The sequence below is a fragment of the Thermobia domestica genome, chromosome 8, assembly GCF_964235325.1.
Source record: "Thermobia domestica chromosome 8, izTheDome1.hap1.1, whole genome shotgun sequence".
Taxonomy (NCBI): Eukaryota; Metazoa; Arthropoda; class Insecta; order Zygentoma; family Lepismatidae; genus Thermobia; species Thermobia domestica.
The window spans coordinates 231,411,835-231,435,160 of NC_137461.1; the positions used below are offsets into that span (position 1 = coordinate 231,411,835).

General features: G+C 32.8%; 1 protein-coding gene across 1 annotated transcript in view; it reads right to left on the minus strand.

The window, feature by feature from the left end:
- Positions 1-242: 242 nt before the first annotated feature.
- LOC145693486 (acetylcholinesterase-like) overlaps positions 243-23,326 on the minus strand; it is a 95,443-nt gene continuing 72,359 nt past the window's right edge. Inside the window, exons 3-4 of the mRNA XM_081769527.1 lie at positions 12,731-14,500; positions 243-4,747 (exon numbers count right to left, since the gene is read on the minus strand). Coding sequence (XP_081625653.1) covers positions 14,388-14,500 — 113 coding nt within the window. The 3' untranslated portion in view covers positions 243-4,747; positions 12,731-14,387. The remainder of the gene's footprint in view (positions 4,748-12,730; positions 14,501-23,326) is intronic.

Here is a 23,326-nt window from a genome sequence, read left to right on the forward strand (position 1 = left end):
TGTGTTAGCAGTATGCAAGCTTGAGTCATTTTCATACTGAAATTCATATTTTGTATACTTACCATATCTAACCTGTTTCAGTGAATTATCTCCTTTCCGTAATACTACTTACCACTTCGAAATATATTACGATACAAATACCTTTCACAAGTTTTTCATTGGAATTTGCAACGTTTTCTTAGCTGAAACATTTTAAGGCAGAGACACCTTTATTCCAGAATATATCAAATGAACTACTTCCATTGTATTTATAAGCATTTATTTTGAATTGCAAGATCTACAACAATACTACACATACAGTTAGTAGGCTGTTGGTCATGAAACAATAAGAAACCGGGAATATGTTTCTTTCACAGTCCTACTAATGATTTGGTTTGAATTATTTATTTTTTACACTTGATTCTTTTTTTTTTAACCTCCTGCTCAAAAATTCTTGATTGAAAACCTTTGTTATTGTTTTTTTTTCCATCTTCGTTAACGTAACAATAGTAGTAAAATGCGACTGACTTAACACTTGAGTACTTCAATATAACATCACTAATCTGTTAACAAGTATTTAATGGTACTATAATATAAACGCATTGTAGATTTACAGTATTTCCTTCAGCGCCTGTTTTATGGAGAATAAAAACTAACAATCATTGGTAAATAATCTGGAACACGATCTGGATTCAACATATAAAACTTTAAACATTAATGGAACAAATTTGATACATTTTCTTTTGTAAATATATTTGATACATATATATTATGTATAAAGACGACCTTCATGCAACCAATGAAAAAATTAGCAATTGAGAAAACCATTCGTGAAATGTTCGTAACAGGTGCCATTACCAACATTTTTTTTTAAAAACCTCAGTGTGTGTTTATGTATATATATATATATATATATATATTTCGGATCTGGCAGCATGAAAGAAGCATGGCAACAACGAGAAATACATACATACATACCTGCTTTTGAATCGGCGTTTCTTTGTTTCCTTTTTCTCTCAAAGTAAAAGTTTCCTTCTGTTTGTTTTATTTTTTCATACACACGCATCCCCATGCAAACTTCCTCACATGATGTATTTTTGTCCTTTTTTTACCACATCCTTACACCAATGTTTATTCGTTCTTTTCAATGCTTATCACACTGTTAAACGGTGCAGTAAATACTTTTTATATATTTTTCTCAAAAGCATTACTATAGGATCTCACAGTTGTTTCGCTTTTATACAAACTTATACAATATTCGTATATTTTTCACATACTTATATTGTGTTTTTTCTTTGCTTTGCTCACAATTCACAGCCTCACACAGTGAATGTTCGTATTTTGCTTATTATTTTTAATACATACAAGCTTATACACACGCGAATCCACATTAATGTTTTACGCACTCCACATTCGTTCCTTTTTTTTTTTTTTTTTTTTTTTTGCACACATTTTTTCAATGAACACTCCTTCTCCCTTCAGTATGTTCACTTACAGACTCACATACGCTCCAATCATACTCTCTATCCTGAACTGTCATATCCTTGCGTATTAATACGATAGGTTTTTCTGTCCCGTGTCCCTCTCTCACACACACACACTAAAACAGTCATACATATGAACAAGCACACATACGCACGCATACATACATACATACATACACAACACATATATAAGCTGTACAAACAATCACACACATATTTCTGAACTACAGTCACCATTTGGCTTTAAACGATTTTTTTACATATTTAGAAGCTGCTAACACAAAAAGTATACAGCAATGCCAGTAATCCAAAACCTAAATAATTACTTACATAGAAACATCTATTTGTTTTTCATTTTCTTATGGATAATGTAGTTTCTTTTCCTTGTTTCTCTCTTCTTCTTCTTTTTTTTTTAAAAAAACAAAGCATTTTTGTTCCATTTGACAGAATTGTTTTTTTATATATTTTTTTTTATTCATACACGAAACAGTATTATAGTGTTGTTGCCACATTTAGTACGCATAGCAATATTAATAACAGTGCTTAGGCATTTGTGTAAAAAAAGCCTTAGTGCTAATGTACTTATTCAGCATTTTTATAAACAGACATGAACAAATAGCTTCACCTAAAACAGTACGTCTACTAGATATATTATATCTACATTCAGGACAACAAGGAAAATTTTATATATATATATATATATATTTATATATATATGCAAAAGTGTATAAAATTCCAAAGGCAACAGGTTCTTTTATGTAGTTGGAAACGCTCGTCAATATGTTTCATGCTTATGTTAAATAGATATTTGTATATATGTATGTATGTATGTATGTATGCTGTGTGTTTGTGTGTGTGTGTGTATATATATATATATATACTAATCATGTTGAAATTAATATTTCTCTCTGTACTTTGTACATATAAGCATATTTATTTCTCTGCATTATGTAGTGTGTGTTTAAATGTAGCGTACGCGTTTTGAGGAGGTTGTTTATAGTAGAAGGTATCAGCTAATGCACCTCATATATATATATATACTTATATTTTAAACACTCGGTTGTGTACATACTCGTTTTCTATAACAACTGGTAACAATCTGCCTTAGCTGAAAGTCTCTAGGAAATTACAGAAGAGACAATTACTTTTATCTTTCTGAAACGGAAAACTTAAGAATAAAGCGCTATAGCTCTATAGTTCTTAATAACTTGAACCATACTAAGTAACAAATCAACATGAAAACTGTTACAATTATGACCCGTACTGCCCGTTGTATGTTTTCTAGTTTAAAAAAAATATATAGGTTCGTGCAGTTTATTACTCTATGCCGTTAATTTATAAGTAAAAATGAATGCAATATGAGAGAGAGAGAGAGAGAGAGAGAGTGAATATGTGTAAAAGTGCTTTTAGTATTAAAAAGTTTATTAAAGCAGTTATAATTCAGCGTGAATTACAATTATCTGGAAGTTAATACTTTCTATATTCAATAATATTTAAAGCTTGAGTCCTTGCAATGTTTATTTTTTTTTTAAAAAAAACATTATGATCTATATATAACTATGCTGTTTACCAGATACAAAGCCGGGTATCAAACTTTATTTTTTTTTTTAAAGTACCTTACTTAAACTACCAACGAACACCTTCGTGCTAATTTTTATTTTCGAGTTCACTCGCGTTTAGAACAAAACAGAAGATTTTTTTGTATTTTGCTTTACTGATATGAGTTTTTGTACAAATTTAAATACGTATTTAAGATGAATCAACGTTGTATCAGAAGATATTTCACGATTATTTATTTCTGTTTCCCATGTCCAAGATATGTTGTTACGAACACATACTTTACACATTGAAAATATATGTATGTATAGTCTAATAATATAATTTTTTGTAAAGTCATAGAGAAAAATAAGTGTAATTTTAGTTAAATATCTTTTGAAGATTTGTTTTTCTATAGGTCTTGACTACTTTTACCTCATAATAAAATCAGTAATAATGTTTCCATTAAGAGATGCATATTTATTTAAGCACTTGTATATAACAATTTTGCTCAAAAGATTTTATTATTAAACCTTTTTTTCTTCGTTCATATACTATACATTATCACTTGTTTCAAATATATGCTACTCATTTTCCATTGTAGATTCAGTCTCTGTACATACGTCACTTGATTTCTTGTGAAATTCTAATAAAAAAATAAAATAAAATAAGGTAATCTGCAGTACGAAAGAAAAACTTAAAATCTTTATGCTTAGGGAATTTAAAAATACATAACATACAAGTATTACATAAATATATGTGTTTATTTCTATGTAAATAATATAGATATGTATTGAGGATCGACTAAGAAACATATTGCTAAATTATTTCTCTTGCCTTTCAAAATTATGTTCAATATACGTGTATTTGAAATTAACTGATTTTTCCGATAATTAATTTTGATCTGGCGCAAGTATAGTTTTTTTTTTTTTTTTTTTTTTTGATATGCTTTAAATTCAATGTGAACACCGTTTTTTTCCTCTTATATATATATGTAATAAGACTTTCATTCAGGTACATATGCACAGGTATCACTCAAACTATTTACATGAATTTTTCTCATCCACTCGTTCATTCACTCATGATACAATCACTGTGTATCACACTATCTGTTCATTCAAGCGGATTGGCTGGAAGTAGAAGGAATGGTAGAATCATGCCTATTATATTTATTCTTTATGTTATGGGCTAATTGGAATTTTAGCCGAAGTTCTATATAATATAATTAAACATGGAACAGACTTATATATTATTTATACTGTATATACATAGAATATATAATTACATTATGATTATTAATATGTACACAACTCAATACAGGAGAAATAATTTTTTACAAGGTAAAAATCTTGCAGAAGCGACTACACAAGGCAATAGGCAGGGAGTATTAATGTAAAGTGTATTTCACTGAGTCACTGTGTTTTGTGTTTCTGTGTAATGTGATTGTGTTTACTGTTATAAATTTGTGTACATTAGTACATACGTGGAATGATGACATTCTATCAAAAAAAGTACTCATTTTTTAAAGTTTTTTCTTTCTATACAAAACCTATTTCAGTTATTGTAATTCTTGCAGTGATGTGCCATGCAAGCATTTTTATTATTATCATAATGTATAACTATATACATATGTTTTATTTTTCACTATATATAGTTTCTGTCTTGTAGCAAAATGGCAACGAGGCAGTAGATAAAGGAAGTCATGACTGATTTTGACGTTGAATCATTTCTAACATGAAGTACGTTAGCTGAAACAAAAAGAAAGAAAACGTAAGTTAACAATCTTTAGCAATGTAAATAATAGTTCGTAAGTAAATACAGACAGCCAAGATATGTATACCGTATTTACTCGCGTAATAGTAGCCCTCGCATAATAGTCTCACCTTAAGTTTGAAGTAAAAACATTCGCCAAAAAAATTCCCTGCATGAAAGTGGCATTCTACGGGATATTTGTCTTTGTGAAGGAGACTTTCTTCGAAATAGCTTATCTTGCACGAGTCCGCGAAAGAGCAACAAAGAGAAAACACCCAGTGGCAAAATAAAGCAATCATCTCTGGAACTTTTATGCAAATGGATAGTACAAAGTTAGTCTTCGATAACATTTGATACCGTGTCAGAAAGCTTCAGAAAGACCGGCATATCCACCGCTTTGGACGGAAGTAAAGATGGTACTCTGTGGAACAGTTACCCAGATTCGATCAGATGCACATATGACAGAAAATGAAACTTCTGATGAGAGTGAATAGTACCTTTCGCATGTATGGACACTTCTGGTGCTTCTTGTGCGTGTGTGTTTCTTCTTTGTGGTGTTACATAGTTGTTATTCAGGTTGTTGTGTCAATGACAAGAAGATTTCTTTTTGTCTTTCACGAATCGGTAAGTTACGAGTTTAATTTTTACAAGTTTTAATATTTTACCGTTAGTAGGCTACATTTCATTTTCAATGTTGAAACAATGCTGTATGTATCAAAATTCGAAATCGTTTTGATCGTACCGGTAATTAAATGGCAACTTTCCTCGCGTAATAGTCGCAGTTGACTTTTCGTATTAAAAAATTGGTGCAAGAAGTGCGATTATTACGCGAGTAAACACAGTATATAATCAAGCAACGTAGTTGAGGATATTCTTATTCTGAAGGTTAAGAGCCAAAGTGTCAAAGAATGTATAACTTTGTCCTTGACGAAAGTTAAGATAAAATTGTGATAATAACCTTCTTAGTTGTCAATTCTAAAATTATTGTATTCTCATAATCATTTTGGACTGACTGCCATATGACAATTTTAAACATTATGATGAATTTCCTATGTGAAAGTGAACAACAAAGTTTTCGATTTGCCTATTATCATAGTAATCCACACAATACACTTATAGCTCTCAAATCTTCAGCTATGTCTAGGTATAATAAACAACCATAAATTAAATTTTCCGGCCTGAAATACTAAATTTGATATAGAACAACGTAGTCTCTGAGCAAAGCATAAAAGTTTTTAACAGTAATAAAAAGGTATTGATATGTAACAGTTTCGCCAATTAACTAGCCATTTAGCTTCATCAGACACAGTATAGTTAGTTGTTGATACTGTTATACATAATTTTTTTAATAAAAGAAATTTGTGATTTGCTCAGAGATTGTGTTATTCTACATTGAATTATAGTAACTAAATTTGGGTAAAACATGAAAAGAGTTTTGATATTTTCCACAATTTTCTGACTTTTGTGTAGGGAAAAAGATTTTTACATTTTAAATGTTGTAGTGGTGAAGATGTCAGAAACAATACAATCTAATGTTATCCAACAAGAGAATTTTATAGATTGACACTCATATTGAAGTATGCTGTGTAGTATCTCTAAACTAACGTAAATCTTATAAAATAACACCAAAATAACGTCTAATAAAATTAACTTGTTTAAAGAACGCTAATTCTATCAGTCAACTTTCTATTATTTGCGTACAGTCACGAAAGAAAGTATTCTTCAGTTGACAAAATTTCTTTTCCTTATAACTAAACAATAAATTAATCTATTAGAGTACCGATTTTGACAAGTTATCAAATTATACCTATTCTAAGGATAACAGCAAAAAGACCCAAATTAATTAATTTGTTTCCGAGTTATTGGCGAGAGAAAATTTGTCTACTGTCAAATACTATCTTTTCCGTGTGTACAATACTCATAAAAGAAGTAGGCCAATTTTCAGAAACATTGCAGTAAGTATTTTTGCACTGTATTAATTTAATTTAGTATAATACATTAAAAACTAACTTTTTAAACTATAAGACGAATATTTTTCAATTAATCATACAAACTTTTACTGCTTTTATCAATAAGATAAGAAAATGTTCAAACAAAGAATCGTAATGCAGACATGTATATCATATCGCTTACTAGGAAATAACGTCGAAATATTAACAAAAGCACAAGTAAAAAGTTAAAACTATGTCAACGCTTTTGCTGATTCTTCGTCAGTTATGGAATGAAACTGGTAGAAGTAAATATTAAAGCCAAGACAAGTAATGAAAAATAAGGAACGCCTGTACCGATGTCTTCCACAGTGACGAAATAATTCTCCCAGGATAAAGTGGGGATTGCTTACTGAAGAAAGCTATCATACGAAATAATGAATAAGTAATGTGAATTTTGTAAAATACATTAAGGACACAGAAAATAATTTTAAAAATCTACAATGAAAGTAAAGATAAATCTAAAATAAAAATAGATACAGTTGATGGGATAGGGAAATTACAATGAAGCCCAATGGAGCGGTTTGCAGATGTATTCAGTATGTTTTTCAATCTTCCTGTAAGGGACGTAGAAGAATGCATCGGAAGAGTACTTATGTGGAATGTGTATTTTTGAGGTTTTGTGTTTTGCACTCTTATACAATACCGAGGGTATAAAGAATGAAACCTACTATAAACATGGGCTCAAAACTTCAGTTACTGCTACTTGAGTCCGATGAATGTGCGGGTGCTCCATATAACATGCAAAATCTACTCTCACAGTATAGACTATCCTCCACTACATTATATCATCAACTGGATTAGAGAGGCATGCCTAAACTTCCAGGAGCTGAAGGAGTGGTCGAATGTTCTGATATTCTATGTTTTCTGGATTCACATACAGATGTTATCAAAATAATGGAAGCACCTGAAGAAAATACGATAAAGTTGTCAGATTTTTTAGAGAGAAAAAATCTTCAGATCTTTCACTTTTTTCTAGCGCTATGTGATATTGAAAATTTAAATATAACAAACACACACGTATATGGTTTCACATAGTAAAGTAGAATAAGTTTAGTTGAAAACTAGAGAATTTTATTTTATTATCGAGACATGGGTATATCACGATCGATCGAAACTGAGACATGATTGAGATGGCGTTGACAAACAAAGGTGCTACAAGCAAATTGTTCTTAAACATAATGTTTCGTGCCGATTAGACAGAAGATAAGAACGCAGTCTGTTGTGTTCTCTATCTGAATACTAAATTACATTATTAGGTTGAGCTGTTGACAGTATATGAGAAATCAGCTTTCTTAATTATTATTTATTTTGTGCTAACCTTTACAAAGAAAAAAAGCATCCAGAATTGTTGTTTCTTTGATTTCTTAAAAGCGCAGAAGAAATCGTTTTACGAAGAAAATAGAAAGTACGACGTAACACATGCCTGAAAAAAGAATAAAATTTACAGGGACAATGTATAAGATAAGCATATAGAAACCCTAATACGACGTAACTGAGTAGTATGACGTGGGAGCATCATTAGCCTGCAGAATAGCACTGATTTGTCGTTAAATTGAGTGATGTCATGAATGTTTCTAGAACTGTTTATGGAGTAAATAACTCAATTCCGTCATCGAAGACAGAGAAGAAATGTGCTCTGAGTCTAAGCTCCAAAATTGATCATATGTTTCAATAATACTGAGGTTTGGAGGCAAGGCGAGCCTGGAGAGGTGTTGGAGTTCATCTTAAAAGAGAGAAGTAGGAGAAAAAGACTCGTAAAATTCTTCGTGTGAAGTATTGAACTGAATGGGTTAGAAATATGGACATTACGCAAAAATGATTAAAAACGACTAAAAGCTTTCGAAATGTGGGTATGGAGAATAATGGAATGAATTAGCTGGATTGAGCGGGAAACGAATGAGAGAGTGTTAGAAATGGTGGGGGAGAAAAGAAAAATTTTAAATATTATTAAGTAGAGGAAGAGAAACTGGTTGGGACATTGGCTAAGATCGAACTGTATCTTGAGGAACATACTAGAGGGTATGGTGGCAGGAAAGAGAAGGAGGAGGAGAAGGAGACTACAGTTAATGGACGATTTTAAATCAGAAAAAATCGTACGTGAAGATGAAGAGGTTAGCGGAAGACCGTGGAGCATGGAATCTTCTCAATTGCGGCAAGTGACACTTGCGGTAGAATACTTATGATGATGATGATGATGTTAATATATATATATATATATATATATTAAATATATATATATATATATATATATATCAGAAAAATAAACACACTGCTGAACAAGACTGCACTTATTTAATATAAAAACACATTTACACGTGACGTTTCGATCTTCTAGCCAAGATCCTCATGAGATCCTCATCAGAGTGTACGTCTGATGAGGATCTTGGCTAGAAGATCGAGACGTCACATGTAAATGTGTTTTTATATTAAATAAGTGCAGTCTGTTCAGCAGTCTGTTTATTTTTCTGATTTTAGTTGCAAGACGTATGACTATGATTGTGTGTCAGTATATATATATATATATATATATATATATATATATATATATATATATATATATATATATATATATATATATATATATACGCTTGTCTTGAAAGCACTTGAACCCCTCTTTGTGAAATTCTGCGTACTCCACTATCTATATAGTATTAATATCTGCTTACTTGAAGTAAAAATGTGATATTTCCCATAAATAAAAGCTTTGCTTTGTTGTAATTAAATATAAACTAATTATTTGCTGAGCAAAACTATATATTTTCATTAAAATTTTAATGAAAATATATAGTTTTGCTCAGCAAATAATTAGTTTATATTTTTTAAAAGTAAAACAGGAGGATTTGTGTAGACGGAATCAAGACCACAAAGTTGGACTATTTACCAGTAGCGCAAAGTACTATTACTCAGAAATGAGACAAAGATAACTGTTCGTGGAAATGATTTTTTGGAGCTAGAGTGTATTGCATGGCCAATAAACTTCTAAGATGTGATTTAAATCTCGAATTTTGCAGCAAATGTGTTTTTAGGATGTTTCGAGTTTTATAAACTTAGCAGAATCCATACTCGTAATGAACTGTTAATGCTCAAAATAAAACTGATTCTGGAGACAAAAATTATACCTTCGGGAAGGGACATATTCAGCAAGAAAGCGCAAAGCAAGTAATAGCGCAAAGTACTATTACTCAGAAATGAGACAAAGATAACTGTTCGTGGAAATGATTTTTTGGAGCTAGAGTGTATTGCATGGCCAATAAACTTCTAAGGTGTGATTTAAATCTCGAATTTTGCAGCAAATGTGTTTTTAGGCTGTTTCGAGTTTTATAAACTTAGCAGAATCCATACTCGTAATGAACTGTTAATGCTCAAAATAAAACTGATTCTGGAGACAAAAATTATACCTTCGGGAAGGGACATATTCAGCAAGAAAAGTTTCTCTTTCCAGGCAGAGTAAATGAAAGCTTATGAGTATCTTTAGGATATCTTGGATTTCTTTCGAAAATTTTTATGGTCACATCCAGCGTTCTTCATTGATCATTCCATTCTCGATCGAAGAATGGGGTAGCATTAGTCGTTCAGCTTTAACTTACTGTGCGCTTTTTAAGCCGATTCAGTTCCCTGTTACAGTGTAAAAATCATCAGGAAGTATAAACATCCTTTAGTCATAATTATACAAATTCTTTGGCCCTGTCCAATTAAAAATGTTGGAATATTTTGAAAAGCAATGTTCACGAGAAGAAAACTACTACAAAACTGGAACTTGTTGAATCAATAACTAATATTTTGTAAAACTGAACTTCATATGATTTTCTGAAAAAGTTTAGTGGATTCTGTGCTAAAATTATAATTAAGCTGCGTAGCCATCATACCAAGTGTTACTTTGAATATATACCTTACTTCAGTTTCTGATATATGACACCATTGTTAATATCTTCTTCTAAATATAATTTACTTGATTTGTATTTTGCATAATATATCCTTTACATTGGTATGTATGTATCATTGCTTTTATATCCATTTGCCGTGGACATTTCCTTGAGAAATTATGAAAATGGCTAAAAGTATACTAGCTACTTTAGTCATTTTTACATTGTTTTATATGATTGAAACAAAGGATTCCCAATGAAAACGTGGAAAACAAATTACTTACCAGAAAGAAATGAACACATTGTCACGTAACAATAAGAAAGTGTACTAGAAGCCCTTTCGCTATATACTTCATCAGATAGAGAAGGGGAGAAGTAGAAAGAGAAGAACAGTAGATTTGAAGTGTCTAGGTGAACGTCATACACAAGTTAATTTGTTTATCTTTCTAAATCCTCTGATAATCATAGTTTAAATTGAGCGAAATGACATGACTTGTTTCTTTGACAACAAATTCCGGTCAGTCTATATATATTTGTACCAGGTTGTTCGGAAGAAAAGCTTCTTCACACCGCAATTTAGTACTGTAAACTGTAATAGAAAAATTTACCTGCCTTATTCAAGATGTGAAGCGACACACCTTTCCAAACTATTCACTAGACTCTATATTGTTTCGTAGAAGGAAGGTGGCTCATGATTACAATGAATATCTGGAAGGTACTATTGGCAATCTCTCTGTTTTCTAATGAACAACACCGGGTACTGTGTACTATGCTAACAGCAAATATTTGTGTAGCGCCGTCTTTGATTCTGGAAATTCTGGAGAGATTTCACGAACTGTCTATTTCATTTGCATGATAGTATAAGGTTTACTTCTTGTCAATTATCAAATTTCAATCAAGTAGATGCTCATTTTGGTGACGTAACAACAGATTATTACGTATGTATCTGTTCTGCTCTTTGTAACATGGAGTAATTTTTTTGTGACGAGTTGTCTATTTTTTTTTTCAATGGCATTATATTGATATGCATCTTTGGACTTTTTTTCTGCTTCGGAAACGAAACCACTCATTGTTTGCCAATTCGAAAATGCTGATCACAGATCTGTAAACCATTCTTCTCTATCACGTCTGATTTATATTCGAAATCAAAAATAAAATTGTATGCAAAAAAGTGGAAATTTTACCATATGCGAAGGAAACAAAGTACAAGATATCCTCTACATGACAAAATACAGATTCTACCTTTGTTATGTAAAAGAACACTCTATATATTTATAGAGGTCTTTGTTTTACGATCGATATTTATACGATACAAGAGGTTTCTATCTGTCTCCGCGCTGCACTGGTGGAGAGACACCAATCCACCTCCGCACTGCTACGGGCAGGAGACACAAATCCACCTCTACGCTGCTGCGGGCAGAAGGTTCCTTTCCGTCTCCGCGATGCACTGGGCAGCAAACTCTTAACCATCAACCTCTAGACCTTCGCAGTGGTCTAGGCAGGACGTTCAAACTCACGGAGAAAGGACTATTGTTAGAGATACCTATTCATTTATAGTACAGTGTACATAAAATTGTATAAAACTTTTATAATAAAAGTTGAGGGATAAGAAAAACCGTGTACAGTCTCTACCTTACATTATAATATCTTATAGCTAGTAGTGATTTGCTATGTATTTTTCTTTTCTTTTGGAATAAAGCTGTCGTTCTGAATAATGCTCTTATTGACTTTGAAACTATATAAACTTAAACAGAAGTAAATCTGACGAAAGAAATCAATTTTATTTTAATAATGTGTCTGATGAAGGCTATGATATTTTTCCGAAACTGTAATACCGACCATTAAAATATAGATCTGGGTGTCTTTATTTTACTTATTGTCCAATATTCGCTTCTAAAGATTATATTTTTTAAAATAATATTACCAAGTTCAAAACTAAGGATCATGTTTTGTTTGTATTTGCCTTTAGAAATCTGCAGGAATGGTGCAAGGTAGCTGTTTCAACCGGATCTAAAGATATCGTGTTTTTTGAGTGAAATGCTTATACATAAAAACTGAAATTACATAAACGAAAAGAAATCTCACGAACTATAACTATAATAAATATTATGTGAATTGTTCTTACCTGATTCAATGATATGTAGATGCCAACCTGATGCACTTACAGTACACACCACTATCCTTTGATATTTATTTTCTGAAGGTGATCGACATTACCCTCCTATTCCTCTTCTTTCTTGCTATAACTTTCCTTTCTGAACCAGAATAATAATCACACTTACACACGGAACAGTATGTTTTCACCACAAATAAACTTTTTTATCCACAATCCACCCTCGAAGGCAAAAAGAAATTCTGGTAATAATGTTCAGTCTGAAGAACAGTATTCTATTAAGATGAACTAAAGTGTTCTCTTCTGCCCTCCTAATGTGGCAGAAGTTTTACTTTGATACATTCATGAGTCTGGGTCCATTGCATATCTGATATATTCAGAAATTCAAGAATTGTTCCCAGTTTATAATTTTTCATTCAAATTCTTCATCAACAACAATAGAAGAATTCTGTTTACTATTTACTTTGTTTTCTTTTAATGCTACGATCCCAAATCTAGCCTCTCTATGAGCTACAATGGTAATAAGTTTCCCTTTTTTTTTATCTCCATAAAGAAAACAAAAAAACTATCTACATATTAACATAGTTTCTCAGTACAATTACTGAGAAAATTTGCACCATTAGGATATGTTTGGGTGATTTTTTTTCTTTCTTTTAGGTACAAGAGTGTTGATTTCTTTTTCTTTTAAAATAGATTTTAAAGCTTCGGGTGTACAATTAGAAGAAAGCAGATATATATATGTATATGCGTATGTATTATATAATATTTATATATATGTATATATATATTTGATATTTGATCTTAAAAAAATTTAAGATGTTTGGAAACTCGGAAGAATATGTTAGAGGAATAATTTGTTTCATATGTAATACTATACAAAATAAAAATTTAGGAATGTCGAAAATGCTAAATTGAAAACCAAAAACGATAATAAAAACGAACAGTATATTTTGTCAATAATAATGATTAAAATATTATTGACATGGAAATCTAGAGTATATTTTTTACCCTACTTAAACACTGTAAATAATATGAAAATCTAAGTAATTGGATTGAGATAATATTTGATGATTTAAGTAAGACCTGATAATTGATTAAATTCAGTTGATAATAGAGTTTGAAACGAATTTTCGTTTAAAACTATGACTTTATAAAATAGAATTGAAAAAATGTTAAGTTGAAGAGGATTTTTGCTCTTCATTTTTTTTAAACATATGATTTCAATTTAAATAGAAGAGATACTTTTTCACACTCTCCACCTAACGTTTTGCGATTTACTTAACTATTTTGAAAGCTCTTCGGTCTAGTCTGAAATTTTATCATCTGAATGTTTATTTATATACATGTTTAGATTCATAATTATATACCTATCTTGAAATATACCTCTTCGCTTCTTACTTGCACTTTCTCTGTATTAATTGCCAAAAACTCATTTTACGAACTATAAACTTTGTTTTCAAAACCCACCAAACTTCGAAAATTGCTGTATATTTTACTCTTATATCCTTTTCGTTTTTTTTATATGTTATTGTTGTAGGAATCAACTTGAGATGAAATTACCGAGCCTTATGTTATATACTACTATCATTATTTTTACATGATCAAAACTCGGCATACAATTGTTAAATATGACTTTTTTCTGGAATTAAATACTCTGGTGCCCCCATATCTATACCAAGGTCAACAGGATGATCAGCAAGAGGTTCAAGGAGAGACCCACTGCTACACTCATTCCTGAGTTTGCATTCAGACACTGCTCCGGATTGTTGTTCTGCAACTTAGCTGCAATAAAGGAAAGAGAAAATGATAATTAGAGTTTATATTGAATCTAAAGATTAATTTAGAGCTTTTATTATTCTGTATAATCTATATTTGCACTAACATAATATTTGATTACAACCTATATAATAAAACGTTCCAGCAGTAACATTTATTTTAAGCAGAATCATCTTTTTTTTATCCTGAAATATACACACCAGTTTAAAAATTATAGAAACATATGATCTACTGTAATACTCTGTAGGTAATTTAAAAATATGACAAATACAATATACTTCATTGTAGTAACATTACGAAGAAGGCATATTCTGTCTGGAATACCACAGGTACAGAAACTGGAAAGATGTCTATCCGAAATTACACATATAAATTTTGGAAATTGATTAAGCGTTCTAGTAATAGGACCCATAATCTCTCTTAATCCTCTATTCAATCTGCAAGTGACATAAATAAACTATTTCCAGTTTTAACGTTGATCGCGATAGCGTAAAAACGATACTTGATAGTGAGAAGCTGGTTTCTCCAATCTATCAAACATCCCAAGAATATATTCAATCTCCACTCTAATCTCTCTGCTAAAGACCGGAAATGGTAAAAATCTACTACCATTTCCGGTTTCAGTATTAATTTAGAAAATATCATGCCATTTGTAAATCTTAAATATATATTTAAAAATGGCTGCTGTGGTAACACTAAAGTTTTTAATTGATTGATTTTGAATTTTGCATGCATTTCAGCTGGACCTACAGCTTAACGTGGAATCTGAACCACATGAACTCCTGCTAGGAATCGAACCTGGATCCCCCACGCCAAAGTCGCGTATGCTAACTGTTTAGCCACGAGCCGTTCACTAAAATTTTTGAGGGGGAAATGCAGGGTGAGGGGAAATGTATTGTTGAGAGGAGATTGGAGACAGTGTGCATTTAAATGTGTGCTCTGCTGCCTTCAGTTTTCTCTCAGCTACATCATACGTTTGTGTGGAGAGTGTTGAGTAAGAAGAAATGCGGAGTATTGTTGACTAGCAGACGGAGGCAGGGAATTTCATTTTTTAGCCGTTAAAAGAATTCACAGTGGAATTCAATTTTTAAGCCCTTAAAGAAGTTCATAGGGGATACCATTTTTGAGCCGTAAAAAAATCACAGGGGAATTCCATTTTTGAGCCGTTAAAGAAACTCACAAAGGAATTTCATTTTTTAACCGTTAAAAATTCACAGAGAAATTCCATTTTTAAACCGTTAAAAATGTTCACAGGGTAATTCCATTTTTGAGCCTTTAAAGAAATTTACAATGGAGTTCCATTTTTGAGCCGTTAAAAAGTTCATAGGGGAGTTCCACTTTTGAACCGTTAAAAAAATCACAGGGGATTTCCATTTTAAACTGTTAAAACAAATCTCAGAAGAATTCCATTTGTGAACTGTTGAAAAAGTTACAGAGGAATTCCATTTTTAAGACGTTAAAAAATTCACTGGAAATATCAGCTTTGAACCGTTAAAAAATTCACAGATGAATTCCATTTCTGACCCTAAAATAGTTCACAGAAGAATTTAATTTTTTAGCCGTTAAAAATGACATGGTAGTTCATTTTTAAGGTATTATAAAAATTCAAATTTCAATTTTCATGTTGTGTAAACTGTAAAACAGACCAAACTCGTTCACGTGGTGTACCCTATGACTTTTTATAGTAAATCTTTACTACTAATTGGCGCATCTGTTAGATATCTTGGGAAAATAGAAAATCAGAAATACTAAAAAAATGTATAACAATATTATTTAAATTTGTAAGTCAGATTAAAAATCGTAACGAAGATGTACTAATGAGGAGAGAAAGGGGAGTTTACATTTGTTAACAATTCTCTATAACTAAAACTTAAACAGACATTTGTAACATTTTGCTTTGCTATCGTTTGAACAACAGCGGAAAGTCACTTAGAGAGAGAGAGAGAGAGAGAAATTAACCCTTTCACCACGGTCAATTGCCTTGAATCTTCGTTCCCACTGATCTCAACCAACAGGGCATGATAATCTTGTTAGGCCAGAGCTAACATATCATCAAAACAGTCGACAAAATGTCAACACCCACTCTCCAGCCCACCCACGTACATTCAATAAATAGGCAGACGGACAGTGAGTGAACGAAAGAGAGTGACAAGCTAACGAGCTCCAAAAGAGGTTTAATTTCAAAGCCAACAAAACGTAAAAAATTGACTAATTAGTGACGTTTTCTTTTTTCCAATATATATATATATATATATATATATATATATATATATATATATATATATATATATATATATGGGGGGGTACAACATTTATTATTTGTTTAAAAATAGAACTTGAAAATAAATTTAACTTTTTTTAAAAGCCTGTTCTTCCTGACGAGAAAGCTTTAGTTGCCCTATATATTTGAAGTTGTGGTCAAACAACTATTGATAAAAAGAAGTCAAATTTCTACAATGTTTTTTTGCGTACAACAATAAGATTGCCCCAAAATAACACGCGTACGTAGTTTTCGATGAAATCGAAATTTGTATGTTTGTGTGTAAACCTATAAGTTGCAGCTGTACGATAACAATGCCAGTTGTAGTGAAAATGACATAAAATCTATTAGTTTAACGTCCCACGATTATGCCCTTTAGGCTAAAGGAGATGGATGATTGAGACAAGTGAGTAAGGATGGAATAAATGGTGGAAAGAAAGTGTGGGAGGAAATAAGGGTATCCCGAGAAAATCCACGAAAACCCACGTTGCCCACCTTGGTCGGGGATCGAACCAGGGGTCCCAATTACCAGAGATACCACGCCACTTGTTAGACTAACAAGACCAAAGAACACGCTATGGTTAGTGAAATATAGGCTAAAGTTGCATTTCATTTTTAAATTTGATTAAAGAAAACTACAGTGTTGCCCAAAGATGAGACACGCACATCAATTGATAGATCACATCGATAGGAGTAAAATGGGATCCTTAAGGGAAATTATCATGCGTAGCTTTCGAGAAATCGAGGAAAACAAATTTTTATTATGTTAGAAAGTATCTTGTTCATTCCCAATAACACTAACTGATAGATTTTATTCTGCTGGAATAGATAGATTATTTATTATGTACTTTATATGAAACATAGTTAAGTAGCACATAAAATAGATAAGTAGCACATATTATTGTTAAATAGCACATACTATAGTTAAGTAGCATATAATAGAATTAAGTAGCACATAATATTGTTAAGTAGTGTAATAGTGTCAAGTAGCACATAGTATTGTTAAGTAGCACATAATATAGTTAAGTGGCACTAACATATAATATAGTCAAGTTGCAAATAATATAGTTAAATATCACTTGTATTGTAACGTTGGCACACATATTTCTAACAGCAATGACCATATTACTCGTAAAATTGTACTTATCCGCTATTATTTAATCTCATTACGTATCTACAAAACTTTGTGCATTATTGAGATCAATCTTTGCTCCTACCGGGCATTTATATTTCCAAGAAAAATAGTAATACATATGCGTATCTTCCTTACAGTTTTGCATACTTTATTTTAGTCGAACAAACTGCTTTTCTCAGCAAAGAAAGAAACGTATATTGATAATACTAGTATCGTCTTCTATTATAGTATGGCCTTCTAGCTTTGTTGTGAAAAGTTTTCATTCAGCAATAACTTAAAAAGATAAATCTGTCTAACCATCCAGAGAGACAACAATAAATAAATAAGTACAGCTATCAGTGATGCTAAAGTGTGTAGTCATTTTCCCTCAGAAGAACTTGCAATTCTTCATATTAAATTCACTTACTTCTTGAAGTCCAAATTCGGGTCACCTATGATTGAGACGGTCTCGTCTGGAAAAATGTCGTTGAAAGTAATATCTTGTCTCAGTAAGCGAATCCGTTCTTGTTGGAAGAACTCTGCCTTATCTTGCGGGCAATCCTAATGCATTGCATATAGAGGCATTCGCGGTATTTGAAGTGCAATTCGATTATCTTTTTGGATTTTGACAACCTATTTTCTCATCGACTTTTGAGTTTTACATTCTTATATTACACTGAGGTTATCAAAGATAGGCCCTATTACTAGCCCCGATGACCTGTGACCTGAGCTTGAATCCGCTACAAACGGCGAGTGGATAGACCATTATGCAACACCAACCCTCATACTATGGACCATTCTTCACCAGGAGTGCCGACTCCAGAGGTGCTGCGGTGCTCGAGCATTCATCAGAATTTTTGTCCAGGTGCTCAAGAATTAAGAAAGAAAGAAAAGACAAAAGGGAAAGGGCAAACATTACAATATTTCGCCCTATTTTTTTTTTAAATGTCGTAAGGTTTGACTTTTTATGGAATGGAAAGAAGGGTACAAGACTAATGTTGGTACTAAAGACATGTTAATTTAATTCACTATGTCGCATACATTGTCGTTATACAAAAATACGAGCTTCAATATTGTTCCATTTATCTAACTTCATTTGCTCCAGACCTATTTCTTTTAAAAATCTGTAAATCCGAAAGATATAGTTCAAAATGGCGTGAGTTGTAAGATAGGGGTTAGAATCTTACATTAGAAGCTCCTTGGTTACGTCGTCGAACATTCACTCAAGAATAATTTTTTCACTATGAAAAAAAAAAAAAAAAAAACATTCAAAAGTATCTACAACTGCCTTCTCAGGACAGTAAATTTTGCAAAATTTCCAGCTGGGAATACGCGGACCTCCTCGTTAATCCTGGGAGTACCCGCAGAATCCTGGTTGTACGATATGAATTAGAATTAGGCCAATGATTTCCAAAACCCGACGCTACTACTCCCCAACACATATTGCCTTCGAACGAGCTTGAGGTGGAACCCGAGTCATGTGAGGGCGATTCCTATCGGTTTCAGGTACCTGGGGATCCAAACTTTCGATAAAAATATTGTCTCCAGGTTAAACTTTCCTTCCAACATAGTCCTACCAGTAACGGCTCTTGAGAGAAACCATGTCGTTTTCTTCAGCTTCAGAAAGATATACGAGATATGATCGAAAACTACGGTGAATTACGTTATTAGAAACAAAGTTATAAACTTACATGGAATTTGATTTAATCTCCTTCAAGTACTATCGTTGAATAGCAATGCACTTATCCCAACGTTGAATCCATGATTGGAAGCACTTACGTAAGGCCTCTTTTGGAAGGACGTTCAGCTGCACTGTTGTGGGCTTCTCGATGTCAGGAATGATGTCAAAACGTTTTCCTTTAAAACGGTTTTAACTTTTGGGAAGAGCCAGAAGTCGCATGGTGCTATATCTGGAGAGCACAGTGAATGGGGACAGACAGGAATATTTTTTCGGCCAAAAACTCGCGGATCAAAAGCAAGGTGTGGCACGGTGCGTTTTCGTGGTGAAGAAGGAAGCCATTTGCCCCATTTAATCGGCAGTTAAAATGCTTTTCACGGACCCTTACGAGATGTTTAGTTCTTCGGAAAGCTCTCGAATAGTCATTCGCCTGTTTGAGCATCATTTGTGCCATTCATCTGTTTTTGACGTCGAAGGACGTCTCGATGGTTGCTCGTTTTGAACCGATTCCTTGCCGCTTTTGAATCACTCATACCACTTGTAAACAGTCTTCAATGTCATACATTGATTTTGACATTTCGCGATTTTCTTTAGCACTTTTCTGCAGCTCAGAACAAATCTTAATGTTGGCGCGCGACAGACGCTCTTGACACGTCCTCACTCTTCTGCCTCTGGAAGCCAACTAACATGTCACAACTCGTCCAAAGTCGACACTGATTGTACCAAAGATTTAGGCTAGCAGGTTTACAAGTTGAAATTGATACAACATCGATAGATCACACTGTGTAACTACATTCACCGTATTTATGATCATACCTTGTATAGACAAGAATTAGTATATTACATAACCTTCCTTTCCATAGCTTATAGACATAATCTTTAAATTTTTACCGATATGATTTCCTTTACGATTCGCCACTGTATCTACATAATTGAGGCTATGTAAAAAATATGTCGTGCTTTCGAAGAAATTATTACACACTGATTTTTCGATTTTATGATAATCCGTTTAACGGATATCGGAAGCAACATATAAAATCTGGAGCTGCCGATTCACTTTGAAAGTCCTGATTTTAAACTAAAAAATGTTGAATATACTGTGTACTACATATTTCACACTTTTAGATTGGATAGTGCACTTGATTCAAAGTACACTGTTGTATTATTTCGCTTTCTTTCGTGATGCAATTGTAAATGTTAGCCACTGAAGATTTAGTTTCGGAAATTACGGACAGTTAATTCCCTCCTTTTTGTCCTTTACAACGAGGGATAAGTGTATTGTGTATTCTAAGATGGTTTCACGAGAAGAAATATCAATGAACTGTCAAAGTTATAGGTACATTTGGGTCGTCTCCTACCATAAAGTTAATTAAAAAACCGATCTAATTGGAATTCTGTAAAATAGATCGTTTTCAAAGGATTTATTGTAGTTATATTTTCTCGACGTAAAGCTGCTGGAAATAATAAAATGTTCAGATTTAAAAAGAATGTGCCGTGAGAGAATGTGCTTTTGTATATGTATTACCAGTAAGAAAGCTGGTGCTATTTTACAAGATATGCATTTCTGCCACCATCTTCAGTTAGCCAGTCGGCGCTGCTGAAGAGTTTTCGTGATGGAACTTAAACTTTTCTACTTTGGCATTGTCTTTTTTTTTTTGATGTTTTCGTAGAAGCGTCGGGAAAGAAGACAGACAGCATATTGGCCTTTTCCCTTTTCTATTTGCTGGCATGCGGTGACAACGAGAAGGAAACAACCAAGAAAGGAAAAAGAAGCAAAGCTGGTTAAAAGTTCAGAGAAAGAAAAAAAAATCCGCTGAGAGGGAAGCGTTATATTATCCGACATCTTCACCAGACTAGGCGGGACAACTTTCTTGCATACAGAAAAGTTTCAAAAATGTCTACTACACGTTGAGGGAACTTTCTAGAAATTTTCCTAGTTTACTCTACTTTTCCGAAAGAGTAGAAAAGAAACGTGTGAAATGACTCCTATATGTGTCTGTTCTCTCTGTCCATCTGTCATTTGCTCTGTCCAAAACAACGATGTAAAGTTGTTCTGGGAGTAATTTCAGAAGTACTGTTTCTTCTAATTAAACATCACATAAACGTATCAAGGAAAGTAACAATATCCTTGTAGTAGTATACAGAACATATAGAATGGCACAGGAAAAGGAAAACATTGAATCTATGATTAGCAACACTTCAGCGGCGGCATTTGTTCGAGACTGATGCAATATCATTAAGATGGCTTTGCCATTTATTAATGATGGACTATTGGAGTGATGCAAAACATGCGTTCACTGGAAGACGGATCATTTCACGTAATGGTGATATTCCGTGGTCTTCAAGATCCCCTGAGCTCAGTGCTTGCGATATCTTTCTGTGGGGACAATCAAACCAAAGTATACAGTACATAGCTCACAACCGTCGCGTAAATGAAACGGAAGATTGAAGAAGGATCGCTGGTATTCTTCGAGATGTGTACACCGAGCATTCCAGAGGTTTCCGTACCCAATGGAAGACATCTTTCCCATGGCATCTTAACAAGTAAAATGACATTTAAGTGTCACAGTTGATGATATTGTAATTGATGTATCTGCATATCAATTTCGATAATTAAACGTACCGTACATATTATTCCTTTGGTTTTCATGAATTTTACTTTGATTGAAATGTTCTCGTTTCCCTGCGCTACTTTGTATATACACTGGGGCTTTTACAATGGCGGATTTAGCTCAGGGCCGGGGAAGCCTAGGCCCCCAGTTTCTTGAGCGACAAAAATAATTTAAGCTATTATTTATATATTTTTGAAAGCTTATAGTTAACTCATGATATGCTTATCATAGTCTGGTTACCTTCTAGATCCACCACTGAGCTTTTATCCAAGAGGATAAAACAAACCTAAAAAAAAATGAGATGGTAAAATGTCAGATGTCGCATCGAAATGAGTGTTCGGCATGCCTTACAAGGCTCTCTACCATGGGACCCTTCAGGGGCACCGACAATTTCAAATTGAAAGGTATGTCAACTGATGCAAACTAAATTTTGTACGGAATACTGTCGCTCACATTTAAAATTTTGGATGATTCCTAGGATCTATAATAAAGGACAGTGTCAGGCAAACAGAACGCTCCATTCAATGCACCCTCTGAAATTTTATCTCACTTTTTGTTTCGTCCCTTTATCTTCCACTGTTTGCAACTTATAAGCACTGAACGTTTTACCTGAAACACCTGTTATTGAACACACACACACACACAAAAGAAAATCCAGAATATGTAATCACTTGTTGTAATTATTACTCAGAAACCTGAAGGTATAATGCTGCAGAAATTGGATTTTGTCTTTTACTAGACTAACCCAGTTAGAATTTTATACATCTTCCGAAAATCCATCTTTATGTTATCTTCTTCTTGCTGGCCTACCTAAAGGTCATTTTCTTTTATGTTTCCGAACTGGAACGTGAAATGATCGACCTCTTCAAGTCCTTTTTGTTCTACTCTGACCCGTAAGGAACGCGTGTCCACGGGATAGTCTCATGACTTTCGAGTTTTCGATGTTGATTTCTATTCCATATTGTTTCCCAGTGTCAACTATTTTGTCAATAATTTCCTGTAGTTCTTCTTCGGTTCCAGTAACTATCATCCTCATACCTGATTTTATTATTGATCTACCCTCCAATCTTGAAATCTCCAATTTCCATTAATACTTCATTCACTACACTTACACTATAAATGTTGAATAATTGGGGCGACATACTACATCTTTGTCTGACTCCTCTTC